Genomic DNA, 17,045 nt, shown 5'->3' with positions numbered 1-17,045 from the left:
CATCAAAACTATTAAAATAACACATATGGAATCATGTTGTAACCAAACAAAGCTGAGCATATGTGGAAACTCCTTCAAGACTGTTGGAAAAGCATTCCAGGTGAAGCTGATTGAGAGAATACCAAAAGTGTGCAAAGCTGTCATCAAGGCAAGGGGTGGCTATTTGAATAATCTCAATATAAAATATATTTTGATTTGTTTAACACTTTTTTGTTACTACATGATTCCATATGTGTTATTTCATAGTTTTGATGTCTTTACTATTATTCTACAATGTAGAAAATAGTACAAATAAAGAAAAACCCTTGAATGAGTAGTTATGTCCAAACTTTTGACTGGTACTGTAGGTGCACACAGGTCAAGAGACACATTTGTTATAATTTCTGTTTAAGTCGATGGAAGGCGGTGCGAACCATGAACCTCTGATGTTTTGAGGTCAGTGTACCCAGAGAAGGAAGGAAGCTAGCTGTCCTCTGGCTACACCATGGTGCTACCCTACAGAGTGTTGTTGAGGCTACTGTTGATCTTCTTTGCAAAATAGTGGGATTTAATAAATTATTTGGTGATGTGATTATATGTAGTATAGTTTTATCTAAAAATGATAACTTTAATGTTTTACAATTTACATTTTTATGAAATTCACTGTGGAGGATGGTCCTCCCCTTCTTCCTCTGAGGATCCTCCACTGGTGTGTACGGCCCAGTGTATCACTGGGGCCGAGCTTCCTGTCATCCAGGACCTCTATACCAGGAAGGCCCAAAAAATGATCAAAGACTGTTCTCTCTGCTACCGCATAGCAAGCGGTAGCACCAAGTCTGGGACCAAAAGGCTCCTGAACAGCTTCTACCCCCAAGCCATAAGACTGCTGAACAGTTAAACAAATGGCTACCTTGACTATTTGCATTGACCCCCCTTTTTTATTCGTATTTGTTATAATTGTTTTTCACTGACTCTTTTGCACAGGCTCGACGTACACTCACTAGACTCTAACCACACACTCACACATACTACACTGACACTAACACACACACACATGCACATATTGACGCTACACATACACACACACACACTGTACATGCTCTGCTAATACTCTGTTTATTATCTATGCACTGTCACTACCTCTATCTACATCTACAGTACATATTACCTCCATTACCTTGACTAACCCGTACCCCTGCACATTGACTCTGTATCGGTACCATTCGTATACAGCCTCCTTATTGTTATTTTATTGTGTTATAATTATTTTTCCTTCATTTTATTTAGCAGATTTATCTTGCTTACATTTTAATAAAAAAACTGCATCGTTGGTTAAGGATTCGTAAGTCACGGTAAATTCTTCACGTTGTATTCTGCGCAAGTGACAAATAAGATTTGATTTGATTGTTTGAATTAGGAATGGTGTTAGACGGGTGATGAGCTGTGTCTGTTTTTTTCCAGACATAGCGCTTTGCATTCAGTCCAAACAGTTCCGTTTTTGTCTCATGAGACCACAGAATCTTTTGGCTTATGCTCTCAGAGTCTTTGCCATGCCGTTTTGTAAACTCCAGGCGTGCTGTCATGTGCCTTTTTCTCATGAGTGGCTTCCATCTGGCCACTCTCACATAAAGCCCAGATTGGTGAAGTGCTGTAGACATCTCAGCCAAGGAACTCTGTAGTTCTATCAGAGTGGTCATGGGCTTCTTGGTCCAAAGTCCTTCTTTCCCGGTTGCTCAGTTTGGTCGGACATTCAGCTCTGCGCAGAGTCGAGGTAGTTCAATATTTTTTAAATTCCCCAATGATGGAGATTATTGTGCTCTTGGAAACTTTCAACACTCTAGAAATTGCTTTATACCCTTCCCCAGATATATGCCTCATCACAATGCATGTCTGAGATCTACGGACCGTTCCTTGGACTTCATGGTACTTGCCCGACTTAAAGGCTCAGTGCAGTCAAAAACATTTATATATATTCCCACACTATGAGGTTGGAAAAATACTGTGAAATTGTGACAATTATGCTACTGGCGTTTTAGTGTAATAGCTGTTTGAAAAGACCGCCTGAAATTTCAGCCTGTTTTGTTAATAGACCAACAAGAAAGATAATAACAGCACATTTTTTGTTTCCCCTCTCAATCCACTCACAGACAGTCCTAGCAAAATTATTGCGATACATTTCTATCTGCTAACAAGCTATTTTTGTTTCTTTTTGACCATTTTAATTGAAAACAATCACAGTAAGGTTGTTACCCCAACTATCACAGTAAGGTTGTTACCCCAACTATCACAGTAAGGTTGTTACCCCAACTATTGAGATATTGAGATAAAAACAGCTGCATTGGACTTTTAAAGTTGGTCATAAAAAGGCAGTAATCAGGAAGCGAGTTTGCCTGTGGTCCAGTCCGGGAGAGGATAGGTGAACTCCCTGTGGCTATGTCTGGGACCCTCTGTTCCACTTCCTGGTTAGTGAGAGAGTTCTCTCACAGGCCAGACAGCTCTGGCTCTTGCACTTCATTAGGGTGTTGAAATGTGCCCAAATTAAATTTTTATGGAGTCTGAGGAGCTGTCAAAACAGCCACCTTCCACTCCAGCTCATTAGAGAATGAACCACTTACATTGTTCCTGACTTCCCTTTACACAGAATAGGAACATAAGAATTAAGGGCAAGAAGAAAGGAAACAGTGGAGTAGTTAGAGGATACTGACAAAATTCTGAAGTAGGAGTTAAAAGGCTTTTTCAAAGAGAGTAAGGGGTTATTGCCACAATGTTTCACGCCACTTTCAGTTTCTATGCATAGTTTTACAGATGATGAAAACAAGACGATAAAAATACTAATATCCCATTTCATCCATCACGGAGGACAAAGGAAAATGCACAATACGGTAATACAATCAGGCTGAAGGGTTCAAGCTGGCAATATACAGAATGAAAACAGCTTAATTGCAATGAAAATACTGATGAGGCACAAGGTACAAAAGCATTACTATTAGCATGTAATGTTAAATCAATGTGAAAATGAAAAAGTCATATTAGCATTGCAAGAAACCTCATATCAGAGACATTAACGGTCATTTTTACTGAACAGATCATAAGGCCTAATATTTGCCCGGGACAAACAAACAACCCACTGGGCACAGACGTCAATTCAACGTCTATTCCACGTTGGTGCAATGTAATTTAATTGAAATGACGTCGGGACAACTTTGATTCAACCAGTGGGAAGATTTGCCAGCAAATATTCAAACAACAAAAATCTTAGTGAAAGTATTGACTTATATATTGCAGTACCTTCATTTCCCCTTAAGATGTGGGGGCAGAAAAACACTTGATATATTCAATAACAAACTAAGATACTTTGGTTATATCTTGAATATTGGGGAATTACATTCATAATGTTCTGTATGTTCAAGTTTCATTTTCCCCATCATAATAAAAACAGGGGGATGACAGTTACACTTGTGTTTGGATGAGTATTAGAATCCGTTACAGCTGTGTTTGGATGAGTATTAGAATCCGTTACAGCTGTGTTTGGATGAGTATTAGAATCCGTTACAGCTGTGTTTGGATGAGTATTAGAATCCGTTATAGCTGTGTTTGGATGAGTATTAGAATCAGTTACAGCTGTGTTTGGATGAGTATTAGAATCCGTTACAGCTGTGTTTGGATGAGTATTAGAATCCGTTACAGCTGTGTTTGGATGAGTGAATGGATGAGTATTAGAATCCGTTACAGCTGTGTTTGGATGAGTATTAGAATCCGTTACAGCTGTGTTTGGATGAGTATTAGAATCCGTTACAGCTGTGTTTGGATGAGTATTAGAATCCGTTACAGCTGTGTTTGGATGAGTATTAGAATCCATTACAGCTGTGTTTGGATGAGTGAATGGATGAATATTAGAATCAGTTACAGCTGTGTTTAGATTAATATTAATATCAGTTACAGCTGTGAATGGATGAGTGAATGGATGAATATTAGAATCAGCTAAAGTTGTGTTCGGATGACTATTACAATCAGTTACAGAAGGCCATGAACATTAGCTGTAAAAGCTAGTGACCAAAACATCCCATTTAAGTGTAACGGCAGTAAGAAAAACACAATGGATTTTCATTTGTTTGGCAACAGCTCCACCAACAGAGAAATAGCACAAAGACACCTCTTGTTTCAATACGATAAATGTATTTGATTTCGGTTATAATATCAGCATTTTATCTCATAGGATGATATTAGAATATAAAAATTAACATTGTACGTAAGTCACTAGTACTGATCCATTCAGATTCATTCATACAGCATTATTCTGAGTTGAATAAAAAATAACATTATAAAACATATAAATGACACGGTATGAAAATAATGTGTTTTGTTACAACCCCCCCCCCCAAAAAAAAAATACTCAGATAGTCACATCTCAGTGATGTTAACTTGTGTCTCTGTTAAGGTATGTCTTAGTGACAAAATGTTGGAGTCAAGCTTCTGAAAAAAGTGTAGGTAACACATGAGGAGAGTGGAAACAACAACATTAACACACACACCGTTACTCACAGACAATTGGCACATCTCAGTAAGTAGCAGATCAACATAATCATACAGGAACCCCCCCCCATCCCTCCTCTCCCCTTGGTAACAGAGTAGTTAAAGTTAGTGGTTCTACTCAACGCATCACACCAGTGTCTCTGGTAGTGTGTCTGTGTTGTCTGTTGATAAGAGCTTCCATATCTGCCAACTCTCTCTCTGCCACTCCGGGCTGACTGGCACCTTTCCTTCCAGAGGACTAGAGGAGGGGTTCTTAGGGGCCACAGTCCGGTTCCTGGGGCTGCAGCTACCCTGGGGGGGGCGTTGGAGGCTCTGTGGGGTCACACACTGGTGCGTGGAGAGGGAGAGGGAAGGTGTAGAGTGAGAACATTCTCTGTGTGTTCCTCTGAGAGGTCCAGGGTAGGGAGGGGGAGGCCTTCCATCCACCCTGCCGCCAGGCCTGCCTCTGAGGGAGGGACTGGCAGGCTGTGACACTCCTCCTCTTAGTGCGAGGTCCTCTGAGCTGCCGGCCCCTGGTCTTCCCTGTGGTCGGTGATGTAATAATGAGTCGGTACCCTGCTGTCTTTGCCCTCTCTCCGTCAGAGGGCTACTACTGCAGCGAATCACCGGGGGGTGTGGTCTGCACTCAGGCACACCTAATGAGGTATAAGTTCGTCTGACAGGCAATTTGCTGTTGTTACCTTGGTGACGGTCGAGTCCCTCTGATGAGCCGCAGGAGCCGTGTTCCGAAACGTCGCCATGGGAACCTAGGGAAAACCATTTATACACATAATCAACGTCTAACTCCATCTAGTCTACAATGTTTATTCTAGGTTGCAAAGTTTCAAAGAGCAAAGAATGAGACATTATGTTTAAAAACTGTACCAGTGATGTGATGATCCATAAACCCTTTCCTTAGAGAGGCATGCCAGGCACCCCAGACATGTTCATCAGGTGTGTCTAATGGAAGAATAAGACATTATGTTTAAAAACTGTACCAGTGATGTGATGATCCATAAACCCTTTCCTTAGAGAGGCATGCCAGGCACCTCAGACATGTTCATCAGGTGTGTCTAATGGAAGAATGAGACATATTCCTCAGCCTAAGTAGCAATATTAATATCACAAACTTCTACAGATGCACAATCGAGAGCATCCTGGCGGGCTGTATCACCGCCTGGTATGGCAACTGCACCGCCCTCAACCGTAAGGCTCTCCAGAGGGTAGTGAGGTCTGCACAACGCATCACTGGGGGCAAACTACCTGCCATCCAGGACACCTACACCACCCGATGCTACAGGAAGGCCATAAAGATCATCAAGGACATCAACCACCCGAGCCACTGCCTGTTCACCCCGCTGTCATCCAGAAGGCGAGGTCAGTACAGGTGCATCAAAGCTGGGACCGAGAGACTGAAAAACAGCTTCTATCTCAAGGCCATCAGACTGTTAAATAGCCACCACTAACATTGAGTGGCTACTGCCAACACACTGTCAATGACACTGACTCTACTCCAGCCACTTTAATAATGGGAATTGATGGGAAATGATGTAAATATATCACTAGCCACTTTAAACAATGCTACCTTATATAAAATGTTACTTACCCTACATTATTCATCTCATATGCATACGTAGATACTGTACTCTATATCATCGACTGCATCCTTATGTAATACATGTATCACTAGCCACTTTAACTATGCCACTTGGTTTACATACTCATCTCATATGTATATACTGTACTCGATATCATCTACTGTATCTTGCCTATGCTGCTCTGTACCATCACTCATTCATATATCCTTATGTACATATTCTTTATCCCCTTACACTGTGTATAAGACAGTAGTTTTTTTGGAATTGTTAGTTAGATTACTTGTTCGTTATTACTGCATTGTCGGAACTAGAATCACAAGCATTTCGCTACACTCGCATTAACATTTGCTAACCATGTGTATGTGACAAATAAAATTTGATTTTGATTTTATTTGAATATACAATACAGCATATTGTGCTATTTTCAGAAATTAAATGACCAACAACTCGACCATTGGGAAGCTCACCTTTGCCTGTGGATGGTGAGTGACAGGTGATGCTAGGACGACCTTTGACGTGGCCAACCAGTGTGTACTGCTCTGGAACCCTGAACAGCCTATCAGAGAGGTTTCTGTCCTCCTGGGGCTGGGAGAGCAGCCGCTCCGACAGCACTGGTGAGTTGTTGTCATAGGGGGACACATCCCCACTGGAGGCCTTGTTGGAGTCACTGGAGCAACGCCTCTCCCTCAAAGAGAAGGGATCCTCAGTCCTCAGAGGGCCTGGACCACTATGGGGGAGAGGAGAAGAAAGAGACATGATGTAAAATGAGATGTATGATGACCAGTAGATTTACCATAGTAGGTATTTCTGACCAGGAACAACTCATTGCCCTAGTTACAAAGTATGCCATGGTGTACAGAGAAGGGAGACAACTGAAATGATATCACAATGATGTCTAGGTAAGAGAACGGAAACTACATTATATCAAATCTAATTTTATTGGTCGCATACAACATATTTAGCAGATGTTATTGCGGGTGTAGCAAAATGCTTGTGTTCCTAGATCCAACAGTGCAGTAATATCTCATGTTTAGGTAAGAACATTAAAACCAAATGCCATCACAATGATGTTTAGGTAAGAAAACTGAAACTATATGTCATCACGATGATGTTTAGGTAAGAAAACTGAAACTATATGTCATCATGATGATGTTTAGGTAAGAAGTGAAAATACACAATAATACCACCAGGGGGTGCTCGAGTACCTTCTCAGAGCCCCATACATCACTGTACAGGATTTTCACAAAGCTTTTACATTTTTGTCATGTAGCAGATGTTCTCATCCAGAGCAAGTAGGGTTAAGGACATATTTTTCACCTAGTCAACTCAGGGATTCAAACCAGCGACATTTCAGTTACTGGCCCAACGCTCTTAACTACTAAGCCACCTGATGCCCATTTGGCAGAGGCACAGCATCACGTCCAATCCTCCATATCTAAGCACACAAAAGGCCACACACTCACGAGTGCTGAGAATCCTTCCTCCTCAGGAGGTAATCCACCACGTCAGGATCCGTCTCTAGTAGACTCATCAGAACCTCATTCTGCAGGTCAGGCGGCACCTGGAAGGGCCAGAAACACACAATCCTTAACTAGACGTCTCAGCTGAACAGACAGTTGTTACATCTATCTCATTCTCTGTTGGCTTAAACTGGATATCTAAGTCCTTCACTGTAAATCAAGCAGCTCAGATGTAGGCCAAGTGTTGAAACAGATATTGACACAATGTAAATATGTACTCTGAAACGCTAAATTACAAGAGCTGAAGCAAGAATGTCTCCTACAGACGATGTATAATAAGCAAGCGGTTCAAGTAAAGTTTAAAGCTATTGCACCATTGGTTAACACATGCTAATATATATACACACTACCGTTCAAAAGTTTGGGGTCACTTAGAAATGTCCTAATTTTTAACAGAAAAGCACATTTTTTGTCCATTAAAATAACATCAAATTGATCAGAAATACAGTGTAGACATTGTTCATGTTGTAAATGACTATTGTAGCTGGAAACGGCAGATTTTTAAAGGAATATCTACATAGGCGTACAGAGGCCCATTATCAGCAACCATCACTCATGTGTTCCAATGGCATACTATGTTAGCTAATCCAAGTTAATAATTTTAAAAGGGTAATTGATCATTAGAAAACCCATTTGCAATTATGTTCGCACAACTGAAAACTGTTGTTCTGATTAAAGAAGCAATAAAACTGGCCTTCTTTAGACTAGTTGAGTATCAGGAGCATCAGCATTTGTGGGTTCGATTACAGGCTTAAAATGGCCAGAAACAAATAACTTTCTTCTGAAACTCGTCAGTCTATTCTTGTTCTGAGAAATGAAGGCTATTCCATGCGAGAAATTGCCAAGGAACTGAAGATCTCGTACTACTCCCTTCACAGAACAGTGCAAACTGGCTCTAACAGAATTGAAAGAGAATGGGTGGCCCCGGTGCACAACTGAGCAAGAGGAAAAGTATATTGGAGTGTCTGTGAGGCATCTGTTTCTCAAACTAGACACTCTAATGTACTTGTCCTCTTGCTCATCAACTTGGATTAGCTAACACAATGTGCCATTGGAACACAGGAGTGATGGTTGCTGATAATGGGCCTCTGTACACCTATGTAGATATCATTAAAAATGTGCCGTTTCCAGCGACAAGAGTCATTTACAACATTAACAATGTCTACACTGTATTTCTGATCAATTTGATGTTTTTTTAATGGACCAAAAAATACGTTTTTCTGTCAAAAACAAGGACATTTCTAAGCGACCCCAAACTTTTGAACGGTAGCGCATATAGCTTAGATGAAGCAATGCAATGGAAAGGGAGGGATGGTTGTGAGATATTTTGTGTTGAAAGATCCCACAGACTAAGGTTAAGAAAAATAGAGCAAGTTTTGAGGAAATCCACGGTTGCTATTCCATCTATTTATGGTCTTATCAAATGAATGACATTGATTCTTGAAGAATATAACTTACAAATGCCTCATGAGCTAAGATCAACGGTCGTACCATATCCGAAACCAAAATACACTGAACAAAAATATATACGCAACATGGAACAATTTCCAAGATTTTACTGAGTTACATTTCATATAAGGAAATCAGTCAATTGAAATGAATAAATTAGGTCCTAATCTATGGATTTCACATGACTGGGAATACAGATATGCATCTGTTGGTCACATAAACCTTTAAAAAAAGTAGGGGCGTGGATCAGAAAACCAGTCAGTATCTGGTGTGACCGCCATTTGCCTCATGCATCTAAGCACATTCTCCTTTGCACAGAGTTGATCAGCCTGTTGATTGTGGCCTGTGGAATGTTGTCCCACTCCTCTTCAATGGCTGTGCGAAGTTGCTGGATATTGGCAGGAACTGGAACATGCTTGTCGTATATGCTGTCATACATGTTGATCCAGAACATCCCAAACATGCTCAATGGGTGACATGTCTGGTGAGTATGCAGGCCATGGAAGAAATGGGACATTTTCAGTTTCCAGGAATTGTGTACAGATCCTTGCGACATGGTGCTGTGCATTATCATGCTGAAACATAAGCTGATGGCAGTGGATGAACGGCACGACAATGGGCCTCAGGATCTCGTCACGATATCTCTGTGTATTCAAATTGCCATCGATAAAATGCAATTGTGTTTGCTGTCCCTAGTTTATGCCCGCCATACCATTGATAGCAACAATGACATCCGCAAACCGCTCGCCCACACGACGCCATACACGTGGTCTGTGGTTGTGAGGCCGGTTGGACGTGCTGACAAATTCTCTAAAACAATGTTGGAGGCAGCTTATGGAAGATAAATTAACATTCAATTCTCTGGCAACAGCTCTGGTGGACATTCCTGCAGTCAGCATGCCAATTGCACGCTCCCTCAAAACTTGAGACATCTGTGGCATTGTGTTGTGTGACAAATCTGCACATTTAGAGGGGCCTTTTATTGTCCCCCAGCACAAGGTGCACCTGTGTAATGATCATGAACCTCAAGGATCATACCCTTTTTTATTTTTATTTCACCTAAAATGACATAACCAAATCTAACTGCCTGTAGCTCAGGACCTGAAGCAAGGATATGCATATTCTTGATACCATTTGAAAGGAAACACTTTGAAGTTTGTGGAAATGTGAAATGAATGTAGGAGAATATAACACATTGGATCTGGTAAAACATGTTTTTTCTATTTTGTATTTTTCCATCATTGAAATGTAGGAGAATGGCCATACTTTCAGATAGGAGTCCAGGTGTAATTTAGATTTTGGCCACCAGATGGCAACAGTGTGTGTGTGTGCAAAGTTTCAGACTGATCCAGTGAAGAATTACATTACTGCACAAATGTTGTATCAAGTCTGCCAGGAGATTGCCTAAATGTGCCGAATTGATAATTTATACATTTTCAAGTACATAACTATAGAGAACATATAAAAATGCTTTGGTGATAAAAAATGTAAGTTTACCCACTCCCAGGAATGTCATACAGTACATGATGGATCATTAGCTTATACACTTTCACAATTCTAGATGGCCGGGTCAAATCAAATCAAATTTATTTGTCACATACAAATATGTATGTAGTTAGCAGATGTTAATGCAAGTGTAGCGAAATGCTTGTGCTTCTAGTTCCGACCATGCAGTAATATCTAACAATATCTAACATCCAATATCTAACATCCTGTGACATCGGGTGGTGTAGGTGTCCTGGAGGGCAGGTAGTTTGCCCCCGGTGATGCGTTGTGCAGATCTCACTACCCTCTGGAGAGTTTTACGGTAATGGGTGGAGCAGCTGCCGTACAGTGGTGGGCGGTGATACAGCCCGACAGGATGCTCTCAATTGTGCATCTGTAAAAGTTTGTGTGTTTTTGGTGACAAGCCAAATTGTTTCAGCCTCCTGAGGTTGAAGAGGCGCTGCTGCGCCTTCTTCACAACACTGTCCGTGTGGGTGGACCATTTCAGTTTGTCCGTGATGTGTACGCCGAGGAACTTAAAACTCTCCACCCTCTCCACTACTGTCCCGTCAATGTAGATAGGGGGCTGCTCCTTCTGCTGTTTCCTGAAATCCACGATCATCTCCTTTGTTTTGTTGACATTGAATGTGAGGTTATTTTCCTGACACCACACTCCGAGGGCCCTCACCTACTCCCTGTAGGCTGTCTCGTAGTTGTTGGTAATCAAGCCTACCACTGTAGTGTCGTCTGCAAACTTGATGATTGAGTTGGAGGCGTGCATGGCCACGCAGTCGTGGGTGAACAGGGAGTACAGGAGAGGGCTCAGAATGCACCCTTGTGGGGACCCAGTGTAGAGGATCAGCAGGGTGGAGATGTTGTTACCTACCCTCACCACCTGGGGGCGGCCCGTCAGGAAGTCCAGGACCCAGTTGCACAGGGTGGGGTCGAGACCCATGGTCTCGAGCTTAATGACGAGTTTGGAGGGTACTATGGTGTTAAATGCTGAGCTGTAATCGATGAACAGCATTCTTACATAGGTATTCCTCTTGTCCAGATGGGTTAGGGCAGTGTGGTGGCGATTGCGTCGTCTGTGGACCTATTGGGGGTGTAAGCAAATTGGAGTGGGTCTAGGGTGTCAGGTAGGGTGGAGGTGATATGGTCCTTGACTAGTCTCTCAAAGCACTTCATGATGATGGAAGTCAGTGCTACAGGGCGGTCGTCATTTAGCTCAGTCACCTTAGCTTTCTTGAGAACAGGAACAATGGTGGCCCTCTTGAAGAATGTGGGGACAGCAGACTGTGATAAGGATTGATTGAATATGTCTGGAAACACACCAGCCAGCTGGTCTGTGCATGCTCTGAGGATGCGGCCGGGGATGCTGTCTGGGCCTGCAGCCTTGCAAAGGTTAACACGTTTAATTGTTTTACTCACATTGGCTACAGTGAAGGAGAGCCCGCAGGTTTTGGTAGCTGGCGGTGTCAGTGGCACTGTATTGTCCTCAAAGCGAGCAAAAAGTTGTTTAGTCTGTCTGGGAGCAAGACATCGTGATCCGCGACGGGGCTGGTTTTTCTTTTGTAGTCCGTGATTGACTGTAGACCCTGCCACATACCTCTCGTGTCTGAGCCATTGAATTGCGACTCCACTTTGTCTCTGTTCTGACGCTTAGCTTGTTTTATTGCCTTGCTGAGGGAATAGCTACACTATTTGTATTCGGTCATGTTTCCGGTCACCTTGCCCTGATTAAAAGCAGTGGTTCGTGTGTTCAGTTTTGCACGAATTCTGCCATCAATCCACGGTTTCTGGTTGGGGAATGTTTTAATAGACACTGTGGGTACAACATCACCGATGCACTTGTTAATAAACTCGCACACCGAATCAGCGTATTCGTCAATGTTGTTGTTCGCCGCAATGCGGAACATATCCCAGTCCACGTGATCGATGCAATTTTGAAGCGTGGAATCAGATTAGTCGGACCAGCGTTGAACAGACCTGAGCGCGGGTGCTTCCTGTTTTAGTTTCTGTCTATAGGCTGGGAGCAACAAAATGGAGTCGTGGCCAGCTTTGCCGAAGGGAGGTCGGGGGAGGGCCTTTACTGCGTTGCGGCAGTTAGAATAACAGTGGGCTAGGGTTTTGCCCTGGTAGCACAATCGATATGCTGATAGAATTTCGGGAGCCTTGTTTTCAGATTAGCCTTGTTAAAATCCCCGGCCACAATAAGTGCAGCCTCAGGATATGTGGTTTCCAGTTTACATAGAGTCCAATGAAGTTCTTTCAGGGCCGTCGATGTTTCTGCTTGGGGGGGAAATTACACATAAAAAAACAAAATACTGCATAGTTTCCTAGGAACGCGAAGCGAGGCGGCCATCTCTGTCAGCGCCGGAAGTGAAGGCACGTGGGGTGGGTGTGGAGCCAGAGACATCAGTGGGGTAAAACTGTAGACCCCAGTTGCTACATTTGAACATAAAAATGGATTTTATCAAACACAACTACATTTATCTCTGGGACCCACGGGATGACAAATAAGAGCAAGATTACTAAATGTATCAAACCAGTTGCCGTGATAAAAGGTTTGTTGTTTTGCACTCTCTTCAAACAATAGCATGGTATTTTTTCATTGTAATAGCTACTGTTAATTAGACACAGCAGTTAGATTAACAAGAATGTAATCTTCTGCCCATATAAGACACGTCTAATGTCCTGGAAAGTTGGCTGTTTTATACAACGACATTCTAGTCACATTAGCAACAACCGTCCCGGTTTAGGGACACTGATCCCGTAGAGGTTTTAAATAATCAACTTATTGATATGCCACACCTGCCAGGTGGATGGATTATCTTGGCAAATGAGAAATGCTCACTAACAAGGATGTAAACAAATTTATGGACAAAACTTTATGGAAATAAGCTTTTTGTGCGTATGGAACATTTCTGGGATTTTTTATTTCAGCTCATGAAAAATTGGACCAACACTTTACATGTTGTGTTTATATTTTTGTTCAGTGCACATGTCATGATAGGAGTGAGTCCCCAGATGCTCCAGCCACACACAACATGCTTTGATAATATGTGCAGTTCATTCTGAAAGTATTCAGACACCTTCCATTTTGTTACGTTACAGCTTAATTCTAACATTTATTAAATTAAATGTTTTCCATATCAATCCACACACAATACCCCATAGTGCCAAAGCGAATACAGGTTTTTATAAGATTTTGCAAATTGAATAATAATAAAACAACTGAAATACCTTATTTACATAAGTATTGAGACCCTTCGCAATGAGACTCGAAATTGAGCCCAGGTGTATTCTGTTTCCATTGATCATCAATCAGATGTTTCTACAATTTGATTGGAGTCAACCTGTGGTAAATGCAATTGATTGGACATGATTTGGAAAGGCACACTGTGAGACATGCACTGTCCCACAGTTGACAGTGCATGTCAGAGCAAAATCCAAGCCATGAGGTCGAAGGAATTGTCCGTAAAGCTCTGAGACAGGATTGTGTCGAGGCACAAATCTGGGCAAGGGTACCAAAACATTTCTGCAGCATTGAAGGTCCCCAAGAACACAGTGGCCTCCATCATTCTTAAATGGAAGAAGTTTGGAACCACCAAGACCTGGAGCTGACCGCCCGGCTAAACTGAGCAATCGGGGAGAAGGGCCTTGGTCAGGGAGGTGACCAAGAACCCGATCGTCACTCTGACAGAGCTCTAGAGTTCCTCTGTGGACATTGGGAGAACCTTCCAGAAGGACAACCATCTCTGCAGCACTCCACCAATCAGGCCTTTGTGGTAGAATGGCCAGACGGAAGCCACTCCTCAGTAAAACGCACATGACAGCTGCTTGGAGTTTGCCAAAAGGCACCTAAATGACTCTTAGACCACGAGAAACAATATTCTCTGGTCTGATGAAACCAAGATTGAAGTCTTTGGCTTGAATGCCAAAGAGTCTGCAGGAAACCTGGCACCATCCCTACGGTGAAGAATGGGGTTGGTGGCATCATGCTGTGGGGATGTTTTTCAGCGGGAAGGACTGGGAGACTAGTAAGGAACGGAGCTAAGTACAGAGAGATCCTTGATAAAAACCTGCTAAAGAGCGCTCAAGACCTCGGACTGGGGTGAAGATTCACCTTCCAACAGGACAACGACCCAAAGCACACATCCAAGACAACGCAAGAGTGGCTTCAGGACAAGTCTCTGAATGTCCTTGAGTGGCCCGGCCAGAGCCCGGACTTGATCCCGATCGAACATCTCTGGAGAGATCTGATAATAGCAGTGCAGCAACGCTCCCCATCCAACTGGACAGAGCTTGAGAGGATCTGCAGAGGAGAATGAGAGAAATTCCCCAAATACAGGTGTGCCACGCTTGTAGCGTCTTACCCAAGACGACTAGAGGCTGTAATCACTGCAAAAGGTGCTTCAACTGAGTAAAGGGTCTGAATACCTATGTAAATGTGAATTCAGTTTGACATTTTTTAATACATTTTCAAAAAATGTCTAGAACCCTTTTTTGCTTTGTCATTATGGGATATTGTGTGTAGATTGAGGATGGAAGAAAAACAATTGAATCTATTTTAGAATAAGGCTGTAATGTAACAAAAAACTTTCTGAATGTAAGCAAAAACTGTGTATACCTTCAAAATATGCTTAACTATATTGTTGATATATTGAGTGGTCAGTCCTTGCGTCAAAATAGCTCTGTCTATGAATTTAAGAGTGACTGCATTTCACCATGTCCATCCCTCAACGTTTTACCATAACAGAGGCGGTGTGTGTGCTTTGTTATTGTTTCAACTGAGGATTGCCCCTTTAAGAAAAATAGAGCTTGGTCTGGAAAGAAACTGTAAAACCACTGTAATCAGTATGTCCAAATCCATAGTGCTCCTTTTCCTGGACCTTATAAGGACCCGTACAGGAGTGAAAAACAAAGGCAGGAGTTGATGATCTTCTCTGTGGAGCTTGGTTTTACAAGGCTTAGGCCTTCTCCAAAACTTATAAAATGCATGTTTACATTTCATTAGATGGAGCCACTCTATTAAAGGAATACATCTGTATTTTGGCAATGAGGTCCTTTTATCTACTTCCCCAGAGTCAGATGAACTTGTGGTTACCATTTTTTTTGTCTCTGCGTGCAGTTCGAAGGACATTCCTAACTAGAACTACTGCAATGACTAACTATAGTAGCGTTACCACAATGACTGGAAGTCTATGGTATCTGCTAGCAGACACTACCTCTAATTTCCTTCATAAAAATGTAATCCATGGGGAAGTAGATAGCAGTCCTCATTGCCAAATTCCCAAAGTATCCCTTTAAGCACAATTCCCCTAAGAACAATTATTCTAGGAAAGGAGAGCAGTGACTAAGAGAGTTCAATTGTTTGTCAGCTGTGCCAATTTTGTACTCTGTTCTCTATCTAGTGTGATAAACACTTATATATATCCATCTATTGGTGCCATGTTACAGTGTTTTCCATAAGTGGATAGCTTACCATGAAGAGGGTCTCATACGTGGTGATCATGCTGTGTACCACGCCAATGATGGCTGTACTCTCCTCTGCCCGGGCAACACTCTGAACAGTAAACTCCTTGTCCGAGCTCTTCTGCTTGTGTAGAAGGTTGGGCCCAAAGACGGTGGCCAAGTTGAGTGATGTCATCTTGTTCCCGGTGATCTAAAGACAGCAGTGGGACAATGAGCACAAAAACATACACACACACACACCTTTCTGAGAAGCTCTCCTGCCAGTGCTGGCAAACATGAGCTCCTTCTGCTCGGTAGGACATGAACAGTTTGTTATGCATCGTCATGAAATCCCCAGTAATAACAGGATAATGAAGCCTGAATTGATCTCATTCTGGCTGTCTGGCCAGCAGCCCCACAACTCACAGCCTCACAGGCCAAGTACGTGATTGTTAGCAAGACATTTTCGTCTGATCTTTTGTGGTTACAGGAAAAAAATCAGGACTATGCTGAAGGTTAGGGTGATGGAGGTTAACTGGAAGGATTAGTTAAGGTAACACTGAATAAAAACGTCAGATAACTTTCTGGTCTTTTAAGTTTAATGTAAAATTAACATGGATAAGCAGTCATTAATACAGATCATTTTTAAAAATCAATTATGATTATGGTAGCAATAGAAAACAATTCATGCACATGGCTGACTCTTGACACACAGAGGTGTATACATATTCAAACCGAGAGGAGTGTGGGAATTAATACTCACTTAAGCCGCTCTTGTCAACATGAATAAAGCTATAAAGTCCGTCAATTTGTTACTCCTCTCTGCGCTCATTTGGGGTGGTGGAAGTACTATTACTAGCATGCTAATGACAATGTAGTCTGTGCTGTAATGTAAAATGCTTGCAGTATTTCGATAGATGAATATGACTCATGACCTAGTCATGAATCATAAATAACCAACATGGGGAAAAACTACAACATTCATCTATGAAAGTTGATCTCAGACAAAATGAGAAATGGACCGTAAACCTGAGTAAATTAATTA

General features: G+C 42.1%; 1 protein-coding gene across 6 annotated transcripts in view; it reads right to left on the bottom strand.

The window, feature by feature from the left end:
• Window positions 1-2,725: 2,725 nt before the first annotated feature.
• Window positions 2,726-17,045, bottom strand: part of LOC112243006 (rho GTPase-activating protein 6) — a 75,561-nt gene continuing 61,241 nt past the window's right edge. For 5 of the 6 annotated variants that reach the window (XM_024410853.2, XM_024410879.2, XM_042319980.1 and 2 more), the window contains 5 exons: window positions 16,032-16,211; window positions 7,553-7,650; window positions 6,557-6,816; window positions 5,377-5,451; window positions 2,726-5,258 (listed from right to left, as the gene is read on the bottom strand). In XM_024410853.2, the coding sequence (XP_024266621.1) occupies window positions 4,639-5,258; window positions 5,377-5,451; window positions 6,557-6,816; window positions 7,553-7,650; window positions 16,032-16,211 (1,233 nt within the window). In that variant the 3' untranslated portion in view covers window positions 2,726-4,638. Of the gene's footprint in view, window positions 5,259-5,376; window positions 5,452-5,489; window positions 5,565-6,556; window positions 6,817-7,552; window positions 7,651-16,031; window positions 16,212-17,045 lie in introns of all 6 variants that reach the window. The other variant, XR_002952555.2, reaches the window with a different exon arrangement.

This window comes from Oncorhynchus tshawytscha, linkage group LG03 (genome assembly GCF_018296145.1).
Source record: "Oncorhynchus tshawytscha isolate Ot180627B linkage group LG03, Otsh_v2.0, whole genome shotgun sequence".
NCBI lineage: Eukaryota > Metazoa > Chordata > Actinopteri > Salmoniformes > Salmonidae > Oncorhynchus > Oncorhynchus tshawytscha.
This window is presented reverse-complemented; position numbering and strand designations above follow the sequence as displayed.